Source organism: Podarcis muralis, chromosome 3, assembly GCF_964188315.1.
Source record: "Podarcis muralis chromosome 3, rPodMur119.hap1.1, whole genome shotgun sequence".
In the NCBI taxonomy this organism is placed as follows: domain Eukaryota; kingdom Metazoa; phylum Chordata; class Lepidosauria; order Squamata; family Lacertidae; genus Podarcis; species Podarcis muralis.
Window position 1 is genome coordinate 2,713,521 of NC_135657.1, and position 14,260 is coordinate 2,727,780.

Consider the following 14,260-nt stretch of genomic DNA (forward strand, 5'->3'; position numbering starts at 1 on the left):
ATAAAGAGCATCTTCCACATTTGATGGAAACCATGTGATTAAGGTGCCAATCACACCTCTTTAGGGAGGGACTTCCATCACTTCGGGGCCACCACAAAGAAGCCCCTCTCTTGGGCCACTGCTACCAGAACTTCCAGTGGTGGTGGGACTACCAAGAGGACATCTTTGGTAGTCCAAAACATTTGGAGGGCACCACCTGGGGAAAGCTGTTTTGGATTGACTGATCCATTTGTTTGGCCATGGAAGGTCACCTCTCTTGGACTTCTCGTTGACTCTGCGTCAACACTGACTTGGGGAGGAAGGGAGAGAGAGAAAAATCCAATTTCTTCTGTGCTCACGTATGTTTGAAACAGCTTTCATTAACCCCGAATTCTCCCAATTTCTAGGGAAATCAGAGGAAGAAATTTGATCAAAAGCCTGGTTTTAATTAAAGCTTTGAAGTCCCCCAAAGGCAGATTCTGCGTCACTGTGCGCTGCTTCACAGTGACTGCAGCCGAAGAGCGGGACGTTGGTGTGACGTTTGCCTCCTAGGAAAGGGTTAGAAGGAGGGTGATGTGATTGGCCAGTGGAAACTGATAGGAGGAGTTAGGGTTAGAGGGGGGAGTTGTGTGAAAGTCAGTTGAGAGTTGGGGGTTAGAGAAGGAAGAGGGAGGAATAGCTTGTGGGTTGGTCGAGTTGTGTGGTGAAAGAGTGAGAGGAACTATTAGGTGGAGTCAGATAGATAGATAGTTGGGATAATCAGTTTGAAGTTGTTAGGACAGTTAAGGAACTAAGAATAAGAAACTGCCAAGAAAAATTAACTGAAACCATAAGCTTGTTCATGCCGATAAAATAAACTTGATTATTTGTTAATGTTAACAATTGTCTGGACTCCGTATGTACCCGTAAGAAACGGGTTGGTGGCAGCGAAGAAAGCAATTACAGTGGTGGCACAGGGTCAACAGACCGTCAAACGTCCGGGGGTCCTGTGTGATCGCCACAGTTGGCATCACGGGAAAGGTTAGAAGCAGAACACCCGTTCCCCAGCACATTTCTCTCCATTCTGCTTTGGGGCTGTAGCTCCCTGGTAGAGCATCTCCCTTGCAGGCTTTTGGTCACGGGTTCAATGCCCAGTAGCCTCTCTAGAAACGACTGGGCTAATTCTCCTGCTTATAATTCTGAAAGGCCACTTCCAGCCACTGCAGACAATACGGGGTTAAATGGACCAATGGTCTGATGTGGGCAACTTTCTGTGCTGCCATTAGAACAATAGCTGGTGTGGTTTGTGTGAGAGGGCTAAGCCGGAAGCTGGAGACACAGAGACCTGCTTGCTCCGTGGTGGGTCCAAAGTTGGGACTAACAGAGAAGAAAAAAAAATCAGGGGGATTTTTCAGGGATCCAACTGTGAACTGAATGTGAGTAAACTTCTTAGTACTTTTAAAAGAAGCTTCTTGTGTCGGAGTGCCAGTGTGGTGTAGTGGTCAAGAGCAGTAGATTCGTAATCTGGGGAACCAGGTTCGCGTCTCCACTCCTCCACATGCTGCTGCTGGGTGACCTTGGGCTAGTCACACATCCCTGAAGTCTCTCAGCCCCACTCACCTCACAGAGTGTTTGTTGTGGGGGAGGAAGGGAAAGGAGAATGTTAGCCACTTTGAGACTCCTTCGGGTAGTGATAAAGCAGGATATCAAATCCAAACTCCTCCTCCTCCTCCTCTTCTTATTCTTCTTCTTCTCGGTCATACCTCGGGTTGAAGTAGCTTCAAGTTTAACATTTTCGGGTTGCGCTCCATGGCAACCCGGAAATAACAGAGCATGTTACTTCTGGGTTTCGCTGCTCGCGCATGCGCAGACACTCAAAATGACGTCACGCGCATGCACGGAAGTGGCGAATCGCGGCACGCGCGGACGCGGGTTGCGTTCGCTTCAGGATGCGAAAGGGGCTCCGGAACGGATCCCGTTCGCATCCAGAGGTACCACTGTATTCTTCTTAGGAGGAATAAAAGGGGTCTTATCAGGAACAGAACCCAGTCTGAACAAAGTCAGATTGGATTGCTTAAGTAAAGAGATTCAAACGAATCTACCGACTAGCTTCCTGCTATATACTGGGGAATGTCGCTCTGCTGCTGACTCACAAGCGCGAGTGAGGAAAGATACTATTAAATCAATATATCCTCTCCTAGTATCTACAACATTCCACATTGCTTGCCTTTTCTCTAAACTACAAAATCCCAAACACTGCAGTCTTTCTTCATAGAAGGGTCATTCCATCCCCTCGATCATTTTGCTCGCCCTTTAACAAGCCTTTCTCAACCTTTCAATCCCAGCTTCGGCAGTCTCAGTTGGCTCGCTTGGCCAAACAGGAGTTCCAAAGCAACATCTCTCCTCCCTGGGAACTCTCCGTGGTCCTGCAGAGCCTGGCTCTCCCCCCTGGCTCGCTGTCTGCTGCTGGATGATCCCTGCCTTGCCTCGCTGTCTCTCAAGCTGGCTAGATGAGGAGTGATTTCCGCTTCCACCAGGAGCTGACATAGTTATGCAAAAATGTATTGCGGTGCACTCGACACCCCCACATTTTCTCCCATTTAAATGTGCCTTCATATGAGCATAAGAAGAGCCTGCTGCTGGATCAGACCAATGGCCCATCTAGTCCAGCATCCTGTTCTCCTTGTGGCTGAACACGTGCCTGTGTGAAACTAGCAAGCAGGATTCGAACACAAGAGCAACTCTCCCCTCCTTTGGTTTCCTGTAACTGGTATTCAGAAGTTTGGTAGCCCCCTCCTCCTCCATGAATTTGTCTAATCCTCTTTTCCACGCGACGGTCACCTCCAGGCTTGATTATCGTAACTCGCTCTACAGGGGGCTGCCCTTGAAGCTGACCCAGAAACTCCAGCTGGTGCAGAATGATGCAGCAAAGCTCCTTACAGGGTCCCCACTGTGGGATCATATTCATCCCATGCTTTACCAACTGCACTGGCTCCCAGTGGAGTCCAGGGTCAGGTTTAAGGTGCTGGTTTTGACCTTTAAAGCCCTATGCAGCCTAGGAACCACGTACCTACGGGACCGCCTCTCCTGGTATGCCCCGCGGAGGACCTTAAGGTCCACAAATGGCAACACTTTGGAGGTCCCAGGTCACAAGGTGGTTAGATTGGTCTCAACTAGGGCCAGGGCCTTTTCAGTACTGGCCCCGACTAGGTGGAACGCTCTCTCACAAGAGACCAGGGCACTGCGGAACTTGACATCTTTCCGCAGGGTCTGCAAGACAGAGCTGTTCCGCCTGGCCTTTGGTTTGGACTCAGTCTGACCCTTATGTTTCCCTCCCCTTATGGTTTTGATTTATCAGCTATTTTGAAATGAGACTGCATTTTAAATTGCATTTTAACCTGTATTTTAAATTGTTTTTTTTCTTTTCGTTTTTTCTCCCCCCCCGCCCCCCCCATTATGTTTTTACTTTGATTTTATTGGTGTTAGCTGCCCTGACCCCAACTCTGGCTGTGAAGGGAGGGGTATAAATAAAAATTATTATTATTATTATTATTATTATTATTATTATTATTATTATTATTATGCCATCTGAAAAGGTGGTTACTCCCTGTCTCCTGTGGGAGTGAGTTCCACAGTTTCCATATCCACTGTGTGAAGGAGTCCTTTCTGACTTCTGTTCTGAATCACTGGGTGTTGATTTTTATTTTATTTTAATTTATTTAATCGTTTTTTCAATACAAACAACGACCACAAAAGACACTACAACAAAAACCATAATAACAACAATAACACAATATGACAATTCAGATTTAAATACACTGATATACCTATGACTGCACCCTTTTAACAATATTTCCCCACCTCTCTCTCCTCCTCCCCCCCAACTATCCACCTTATCGCTTAAATATTCATTCCAGATGTCTTCATATTTATCCGTCCGTATAGTTAAAGCCATGGTTTTCCCAGTAGTGATGTATGGAAGTGAGAGCTGGACCGTAAAGAAGGCTGATTGCCGAAGAATGGATGCTTTTGAATTCTGGTGCTGGAGGAGACTCTTGAGAGTCCCATGGACTGCAAGAAGATCAAACCTCTCCATTCTTAAGGAAATCAGCCCTGAGGGCTCACTGGAAGGACAGATCCTGAAGCTGAGGCTCCAATCCTTTGGCCACCTCATGAGAAGAGAAGACTCCCTGGAAAAGACCCTGATGTTGGGAAAGATGGAGGGCACAAGGAGAAGGGGAGGACAGAGGACGAGATGGTTGGGCAGTGTTCTCGAAGCTACCAGCATGAGTTTGACCAAACTGCGGGAGGCAGTGGAGGACAGGAGTGCCTGGCGTGCTCTGGTCCAGGGGGTCACGAAGAGTCGGACACGACTGAACGACTAAACAACAACAACAATTTGCATCGACATGCAATTCGTTCATATGTAGCTAATCTGTCCATATTATCAACCCATGTGCTCAGTGGAATCTTTTTGCGGCTCTTCCAATTCATCAAAACAAGTTTTTTTGCTTCTAATATAGCACGGGGTGTTCAGAAGTTCTAGTCTTATGGGAGGGGGAGAAAAAGGTTCCTCTCTCCACCACGCCATGTGTAATTTTAGAAACCCTATTTTGCTGTCCTGTTTCTCCTTCCTCTCTCCAGTCCGCCTCAGGCTCTTCCATCCTGCTTCAGCACCTCCTGAAAGCTTTCTGGCATCGCTGTCTGTCTCGGGGCAACCTTGCCAGGCACTTTGACAGCTGCTCAAGGATTTAACGGGTGCCAAAACCTGGCAGGCTGCCAACGCCACCTCCCAGGGGGTGTTCTTGGCACTTGGAGTTGATCCGCAGCTGAGAAGTGAAGCCCATCCAAGGGGGCGGCTGCCCAGAGGGGTTTGAGAAGAGAGAGACCTCAGGAGACGGGAGGAAAGGAGGGATGAGTTGAGGGCTGCTAATGAGAGACGCTCCCAGCGAGATGTAATGACAGCCCTGTGCCACAGTCTCTGCGCCAGCCTTTGTTATTATTATTAACTCTCCCTGTGAGAGGGTGGCAGATGAAAACAAAGACCCAAAATAGCCTGCAAGGAAGACAGGAAGGTGGAGCAAGGAAAAGCAAGCCTGATATCATGGACTAGTTCCTGAATGTATGGCAACCCTAGCTTTTGGGGACATTTGGTCTGGGCAACTGGTTTCAGGGAGTGGGACCTACTGGGCATGTGCTTCTTGGGCCTGAAACCCAGCCAAGTCTGTGAAAATTGTGCCTTGCTAATAAAGAATTAATCCAGGTTTGAGCTTTGTGATTTAGTGACCTTGCTGTTGCTGCCACCTCTGCTCCCCCTTCCAGGCCCTTCCCTTATTAATTAACTCCACGGCCTCGTTTGCAATTGCAAATGCTTCTCTGGCGGCTCCTCCTGCGTGACCAGGCAGCCTTCAATTTAATTTAGCTGCATCAAAACCTCACACCTGAGCTTTTCTCGCTGGGCTTTCTGGCAGAAGGTGTGCGATTGATTGCCTTCTCTGTCAGAAAGAGCTCTGCACATGCACAGGGGCACTGAGACTGCCTTCTGGACATACAAATCCAAACAGTGTTCGAAAAGGGCTTAGGTCAGGAGGAAGGGAAGGCATTCTCCATTAGAATTTAGATCTATATATAAACAGCGCTGGGATGCGGGTGGCACTGTGGGTTAAACCACAGAGCCTAGGATTTGCCGATTAGAAGGTTGGCGGTTTGAATCCCCGTGACGGGGTGAGCTCCCGTTGCTCAGTCCCTGCTCCTGCCAACCTAGCAGTTTGAAAACACGTCAAAGTGCAAGTAGATAAATAGGTACCACTTCAGTGGGAAGGTAAACAGTGTTTCCGTGCGCTGCTCTGGTTCGCCAGAAGCGGCTTAGTCATGCTGGCCACATGACCCGGAAGTTGTACGCCGGCTCCCTCGGCCAGTAAAGCGAGATGAGCGCCGCAGCCCCAGAGTCAGTCATGACTGGACCTAATGGTCAGGGGTCCCTTTACCTATGCACAGCGCCCCGTTTCAGATCCACATTGTTTGTTTATTTGTTTTTTTTAAAAATATTTTTTACTGATTATTATTTTTTAAGCGGCATACAGAATTTTGCAAAACGCAGTGTTACCACCAAACAGGATGCAACGGCAAATGTACTCCGTCCTTGCGCAATTATAGATCGCTCTCAAACAAATACAGACATAAAAGGAAGCCAAAATAAGCTGCTGGTATCTGAATGTGAGGAACTATTTTTAGCATAGGTATCATGGTTAAACAAGACAGGGTTACAAAACATGGTACACTCTATTATACCAAGGGAAAGGAATTAAGGATTTCAATTGCCCAGAGTTCCTGTATCAGCCACATTCTTTAATGGGCCAAGACGGGTCCCTGGCCATTTTCCTCCTTGCTTATAAATGAAATAAAGTCAGGCCAAACAGGTCAAAAGTCATCTTTTTTCCACCCCTTTGGACTCTCAGCTTTTTCGCAAGTTTTGCCAGCAGGGCAATATTCCACACCTTAATGTGGCAAGTAATAAGATCTGCCCTGTTTTTATAGATACAGTGGTACCTTGGTTCTCAAACTTAATCCGTTCCGGAAGTCCGTTCCAAAACCAAAGTGTTCCATAACCAAGGCGCGCTTCCCCATAGGAAGCAATGCAAAATGGATTAATCCGTTCCAGACTTTTAAAAACAACCCCTAAAACTGCAATTTACATGAATTTTACTATCTAATAAGACCACTGATCCATAAAATGAAAGCAATAAACAATGTACTGCAGTCACACATTCAATCAGTCAGTAGCTGAACTGGGTTCCACACAGTCACAAAAACATTCGAGGGCTGGAGGGGAAGGCTGAGTCCACTCCTCATAGGAAACACTGGTCCATCTGATTCTGTATCATTGACCTGCTTTTTAGGGGGTTGGGCTAAATGGCCTTTGGGTGCCCCTTCCAACTGTGATTCTATGAATCAGACTGTGGACCAATATTGTGGTGGTGACCAGCAATCACTCTCCAGGATTTCAGAGAGGGGATCTTCTGCAGCCCTATTAATTGTGAATTGTTGTTGTTGTTTAGTCGTTTAGTCGTGTCCGACTCTTCGTGACCCCTTGGACCAGAGCATGCCAGGCACTCCTGTCTTCCACGGCCTCCCGCAGTTTGGTCAAACTCATGCTGGTAGCTTCAAGAACACTGTCCCGCCATCTCGTCCTCTGTCGTCCCCTTCTCCTTGTGCCCTCCATCTTTCCCAACATCAGGGTCTTTTCCAGGGAGTCTTCTCTTCTCCTGAGGTGGCCAAAGTCTTGGAGCCTCAGCTTCAGGATCTGTCCTTCCAGTGAGCACTCAGGGCTGATTTCCTTCAGAATGGAGAGGTTTGATCTTCTTGCAGTCCATGGGACTCTCAAGAGTCTCCTCCAGCACCAGAATTCAAAAGCATCCATTCTTCGGCGATCAGCCTTCTTTATGGTCCAGCTCTCACTTCTGTACATCACAACGGGGAAAACCAGAGCTTTAACTATATGGAACTTTGTTGGCAAGGTGATGTCTCTGCTTTTTAAGATGCTGTCGAGGTTTTTCATTGCTTTCCTCCCAGGAATCAGGCGAGTGAGTGCAACAAAAACCCCAAGGACTGTCAGGCCTCTAGGAGAGCCTTGCCCTTGTACAGCTTTAAAGAAGATTAGTATTTGTTTATTGTGGTTTATTTATTCCACCTTTCCTCCTCAGAGTTTGAGGTGGCCTACACAGCTTTCCTCCTCCCCAGATTATCTCTCAACAACCCTGTGAGGTAGGTTAGCCTGGGAGGCCGTCCCACCCAGTGACCTTCATGGCTGAGTAGGGATTTGAACCCAGGTCTCCCAGGTCCTAATCCAACACTCTAACCCAGACATAGAGAAACTCGGCCCTCTGGATGTTTTGGGGCTACAATTCCCATCATCCCTAATCACTGGTCCTGTTAGCTAGGGATCATGGGAGCTGTAGTCCCAAAACATCTGGAGGGTCGAGTTTGCCTATGCCTGCTCTAACCACTGCACCACACTGCCTCCCAAGGAGTTTCTCTTTCATTTCATTTGTTTCCATCACGTCCCTTTAATAAGGAAGACCACACCTTGGCGAAGGCCAGTAGAAGCTTAATGGAAAATGGATTTGCTTTATTAAATACGGTCTCGGTCCAGTATATCTGAAGGAGCATCTCCACCCCCATCGTTCTGCCTGGACACAGAGTTCCAGCACAGAGGGCCTTCTGGCGGTTCCCTCGCTGCGAGGAGCACAGAGGGCCTTCTCGGTGGTGGCACCCGCCCTGTGGAATGCCCTCCCACCAGAAGTCAAAGAGAAAAACAACTACCAGACTTTTAGAAGACATCTGAAGGCAGCCCTCTTTAGGGAAGCTTTTAACGTTTAATAGGTTACTGTATTTTAGTGTTTTGTTGGAAGCTGCCCAGAGTGGCTGGGGAAACCCAGCCAGATGGGCTGGGTATTATTATTATTATTATTATTATTATTATTATTATTATTATTATTATGACCTGCGAGGCAGGCTTGGCTGAGAGGCAGCAGCAATCCCAAGGCCACCCACTGAGCTTCACGGATTCGAACCCTGATCTCTCTCAGGTCCTGGGCCCCAAATGCCACACTGCCTATGGAGATGCTGCCATTGAGGGTTGAACCTGGAGCCTTCTGCATGCAGAGCACGCGTCCTGCCAGTGATCTCACAGCCCATCTTGCAACCCCCTCCCCTCCAGTTTTCCCTACGCCTCCCATTCGCACAAAAAAGACCATTTAGCATTGTTTAATTTTTAACACAAGGCAGCCCTTGCAAGCGAGGGGTCCCCTCCTTTCAAGGCTGCCTCCTCCCTCCTGATTTCCTCTCTCGCTCTGATTGACGGCTCTTCAGCCAAGGGTTCAAAAAAGGAGAGGAATCTATGCTGATCCATGCTGAGAGAAGAGAGGGATCAAAAGGAAGCCAGCGGGGTAGGGAGCCTGGCTTCCTGATGAGGCAGAATGAGAAGGTTACTAAATCCTTGGCTGAGAAAGCAAGAAGTAAACAGAAGCCCTTGAAAAGGGAAGGAGAAGAAGCTGGAACAGCAGAATCTAGTCCTTGAAGAAGCCGAAGGCTGGGAGGTGCTGATGCCCCAGTTTGCTGTGTCTGGTGCTCCCACTATCATCTCTCCCCCCTCCCACCCTCCGGCACAGCGCAGCAGTTTTGAGAGGTGCAAGGGAGAGGAAGGAAGGACCACAGATTCATTATCCAGGGCAGCTTGCAAGCCTGACAGCGAGCAAGACCTTCTCCTTGGAGGGAGCAGGAAGAGGAGGCACAGCTGCTCTGCCTGCAGGCCAGAGGGAGCATCATGGCCTGCCGGAGAGGCCTGGTGGATTGCACGGCGGCCGTGGACCGACACATTTGCAACGGTAAAGCCAAGACGCTTGCATGGCTGCCGGGGGAGCGTGCAATGAGGAGAGAGCAAGAGGATGGGGTTATGGGGCTGTAGGGGTCTTGGGCTCTGTCGCTGGCCTCTGACACAGGCTCCTTGTGTCAACCTGGCCATGACACATGTGAGTCTGTAGAATTGTAGAGTTGGAAGGGACCCCCAGAAATCATCTAGCCCAACCCGCTGCAACGTAGATGGTGGCTAACAGATTGAGGTTGAATCCTGACAAGACAGAAGTACTGTTTTTGGGGAACAGGAGGCAGGCGGGTGTGGAGGATTCCCTGGTCCTGAATGGGGGAACTGTGCCCCTGAAGGACCAGGTGAGTCATTTTGGACTCACAGCTGTCCATGGAGGCACAGGTCAATTCTGTGTCCAGGGCAGCTGTCTACCAGCTCCATCTGGTACACAGGATGAGACCCTATCTGCCTGCGGACTGTCTCGCCAGAGTGGTGCATGCTCTGGTTATCTCCTGCTTGGACTACTGCAATGATTACTTATGGATATCAAGAGACTTGGTTCCTAGGGTTATTAAAACTGAAATTTGTCCTAAGACTTGCTCTGATCACAATGCAGTGTTTTTGGATATGTGGGGCTACCTTTGAAGGTGACTCAGAAACTACAACTAATCCAGAATGCGGCAGCCAGACTGGTGACTGGGAGTGGCTGCCGAGACCACATAACACCGGTCTTGAAAGACCTACATTGGCTCCCAGTATGTTTCCGAGCTCAATTCAAAGTGTTGGTAAAAGGTAAAGGTAAAGGTACCCCTGCCCTTACGGGCCAGTCTTGACAGACTCTGGGGTTGTGCGCCCATCTCACTTAAGAGGCCAGGGGCCAGCGCTGTCCGGAGACACTTCCGGGTCACGTGGCCAGCGTGACAAAGCTGCATCTGGCGAGCCAGCGCAGCACACGGAAACGCCGTTTACCTTCCCGCTGGTAAGCGGTCCCTATTTATCTACTTGCACCCAGGGGTGCTTTCAAACTGCTAGGTTGGCAGGCGCTGGGACCGAGCAACGGGAGCGCACCCCGCCGCGGGGATTCGAACCGCCGACCTTTCGATCGGCAAGCCCTAGGCGCTGAGGCTTTTACCCACAGCGCCACCCGCGTCCCTCCAAAGTGTTGGTACTGACCTTTAAAGCCCTAAATGGCCTCGGTCAAGTATACCTGAAGGAGCATCTCCACCCCCATCGTTCTGCCCGAACACTGAGGTCCAGCTCTGAGGGCCTTCTGGCGCTTTCCTTATTGCGAGAAGCGAGATTACAGGGAACCAGGCAGAGGGCCTTCTTGGTAGTGGCACCCGCCCTGTGGAACACCCTCCCACCAGATGTCAAAGAGAAGAACAACTACCAGATTTTTAGGAGACATCTGAAGGCAGCCCTGTTTAGGGAAGCTTTTACATCCACCAAAACTTATTTACACTGTTGAATTTATCTTAAGGCTGCCAGCATTTTTAAATGAACACCATTTTCACTCACATATTCATAGGCATTTTCCACTCTTCTTTAAAGGTGCGTCTGCAAGCTGTGCGTCAGTTTAAGTCTTTAAAGTCTGCAAGCTGTGCGTCAGTTTAAGTTGCCATTCTTCTTTAGTTGGTATCTCTCTCGTTTTCCATTTGGGGGCTAACAAAACACGGACCGCAGTAGTAGCATGCATATATACAGTGGTACCTTGGGTTACATAAGCTTCAGGTTACAGACTCTGCTAACCCAGTAATAGTGCGTCAGGTTAAGAACTTTGATTCAGGATGAGAACAGAAATCATGCTCCGGTGGTGCAGCAGCAGCAGGAGGCCCCATTAGCTAAAGTGGTGCTTCAGGTTAAGAACAGTTTCAGGTTAAGTACAGACCTCCGGAACGAATTAAGTGCTTAACCTGAGGTACCACTGTAGTCTTTTTTGACACCTGGGTTGTCATGCAGCTCCCTAAGTTTCCTTCGCCCCCTAGAAACCTTGTGCTTAATATTGATGATGATGTGTGAAGAAGTGTCAAGATTTGAAGACAATCAAATAAACATTTAAACATTTCACTGCAGTATAGTAGAGTACCCAGATAATTTCATTTCATTTTTATTTTATTTTATTGAATACACGACCAGAAACAGTACCCTCACCTCTCTTCAAGAGCATTGGCTATTCTTCTACACTTCTCCACCACATATTGCTGTGAGCGGGGATGTCCGACTCTGACAAATATGACAGATCAGAAAAGAGAAAGGTTTCTTTGCGTTGCTGAGGAGAGGAGAATTTGACTCAAATTAGACCTAATTCAAATGAGATTGTCTGGCAAAAGCAAGCTCACACCTCTCAATGCGTTTGTATACCTGCTTAAGGTACATATGTAAGAGGCTCGTTTCTAATTATATTTTGGGAAGGATTACATAGCTGCATAATTTCATGCATTCTGGATGCCCCATGAGCATATTATAAAGCAGTTGTGCTCTGTGTTAGAAATCAAGCGCTGCGATGAATTGTTTCTTTTTGTTTCCCAATGTATTTCTTATCAATGAAACATTCGGTGTGGAGCAAACAGATTTTCGTTCTGAGAGTGTGGGAAAAGCAGAGGGGAAAGTTTGAGAACCACTGGGTTGGGGGAAAGTTCAGCCAGTGCCGAAGAGGGCAAAAGGAAAGAAGATGGATTTTTAGCTGTGGGCAACTGCAAAAGGGATGTGGGACTTCCAAAATCTAGGCGTTGAGGCACAGATTTGCGTAACAGTTTTGGAAGTACCAGTTTATGTGCAAAGATGGACTTGACGTGTCCTAGAAGGCAAGGCAGCCCCTTTCCCACCCAAAGTGCTCCAGATAATAATAATAATACAATAATAATTTATTATTTATACCCCGCTCTTCTGGCTGCGCTTCCCCAGCCACTTTGGGTGGCTTCCAAAAAAATATTAAAATACTGTAATACATCAAACATTAAAAGCTTCCCTAAACAGGGCTGCCTTCAGATGTCTTCTAAAAGTCTGGTAGTTGTTGTTCTCTTTGACATCTGATGGGAGGGCGTTCCACAGGGCGGGCGCCACTACCGAGAAGGCCCTCTGCCTGGTTCCATGTAACTTGGCTTCTCACAGTGAGGGAACCACCAGAAGGCCCTCAGCGCTGGACCTCAGTGTCCGGGTAGATCTGTTTGTTTGCCGTTCACCCCACCCCAGGTCATCCCAATCGGGTTCCTCGTCCATTCATTTGCCCCCAGTTAATTTCCCAACTCGAAATCCACTCCAATTCGCTTTGATTCAGTTTAAGAATGATGTTGACAAACTGGAAGGTGTGCAGAGGAGGGCAACCAAGAGGATCAAGGGTCTGGAAACTAAGCCTTATGAGGAACGGTTGAAGGAGCTGGGTACCATTAGCCTGGGAAAGAGGAGACTGAGGAGATAGGATAAAAGGTAAAGGTAAAGGGACCCCTGAGCATTAGGTTCAGTCGTGGCCGACTCTGGGGTTGCAGCGCTCATCTTGCTTTATTGGCTGAGGGAGTCGGTGTACAGCTTCCGGGTCATGTGGCCAGCAGGACTAAGCTGCTTCTGGCGAACCAGAGCAGCGCACGGAAACGCCGTTTACCTTCCTGCCAGAGTGATACCTATTTATCTACTTGCACTTTGATGTGCTTTTGAACTGCTAGGTAGGCAGGAGCAGGGACTGAGCAACGGGAGCTCACCCCATCGCTGGGATTCGAACCGCCGACCTTCTGATCGGCAAGTCCTAGGCTCTGTGGTTTAACCCACAGCTCCACCCGCGTCCCAGGAGATAGGATAGCCATCTTCAAATATCTCCAGGGCTGTCCCATGAAAGATGGAGCAAGCTTGTTTTCTCCTGCTCCGGAGGGTAGGACTCAAACCCAAGGCTTCAAGTTCCAAGAAAGGAGATTCAGACTAAACAGGTGTTTCCTGCTTGACAGGGGGTTGGACTCGATGGCCCTTGTGGTCTCTTCCAACTCTATGATTCTATGATTCTATGATTAGGAAGAACTTTCTGACAGTAAGAGCTGTTCAATGGTGGAACAGACTCTCTCAGAAGGTTGTGGACTCTCCTTCCTTGAAGGTTTTTAAGCAAAGGTTGGATAGTCATCTACCAGGGATGCTTTAGTTGAGATTTCTGCATCGCAGGGGGTTGGACTAGATGACCTGTGGTGTCCCATCCAACTCAATGATTCTATGATTTACCCCCATGCATTATCACCCCTGATCCCCTCTAGATAAAGTCACCTAGGAGTAATTTAGGCCCTAAAATTAATATCCCATGCAGTAAGCAATTTTGCAAACACCCCCCTGAAGACCAATTCAATTTCCCTAGAATCTGTTACCCATCCAGAATCACTCAAAGACTTGCAGAAACCAGAGGCCTTTCTCCTAGGCATAGTCGGTCAATTGGTGTCAAAGAAGGATAGAACCATTTTTATGTACGCTACAACAGCAGCAAGAATACTCATTGCAAAATATTGGAAGACACAAGATCTACCCACTCTGGAAGAGTGGCAGATGAAGGTGAAAGACTATATGGAACTGGCAGAAATGACTGGCAGAATCCGAGACCAGGGAGAAGAGTCAGTGGAAGAAGATTGGAAGAAGTTCAAAGATTATCTACAGAAATATTGTAAAATTAATGAATGTTAGAACGATGTTGGATAGAAATTAAGTGGTTTCTAGCTGTAATGCTCTAAGGGAATATGAAAAAGGGGTTGTTAAGAGGTAAAAATCTAATGTTATTATATTAAGATCAAAGATTAGGATAAATAAAGAGGGTAAGGATTTGCTGAACCAACAAACTGAACTGGAATACAAAAAAGGGAGGAATGAGGAGGTCCGGGAAACAAGCTAAAGAAAAATAAGCAATGGAAAATTTGAGTGTTTTAAACCATTTTTATTTTGTATTTTGTATTTATTTATTTTATTTTTTTTCTT

At 47.7% G+C, this 14,260-nt stretch overlaps 1 protein-coding gene across 2 annotated transcripts in view; it reads left to right on the top strand.

The window, feature by feature from the left end:
- Positions 1–14,260, top strand: part of EFR3B (EFR3 homolog B) — a 121,878-nt gene that overhangs the window by 5,449 nt on the left and 102,169 nt on the right. The window contains exon 1 of one of the 2 annotated variants that reach the window (XM_028725266.2): positions 8,822–9,344. The exons of the other annotated variant lie outside the window; for it this stretch is intronic. Within the exon in view, the coding sequence (XP_028581099.1) occupies positions 9,284–9,344 (61 nt within the window). The 5' untranslated portion in view covers positions 8,822–9,283. Of the gene's footprint in view, positions 1–8,821; positions 9,345–14,260 lie in introns of those variants that run through there. 2 annotated transcript variants of the gene reach the window in all.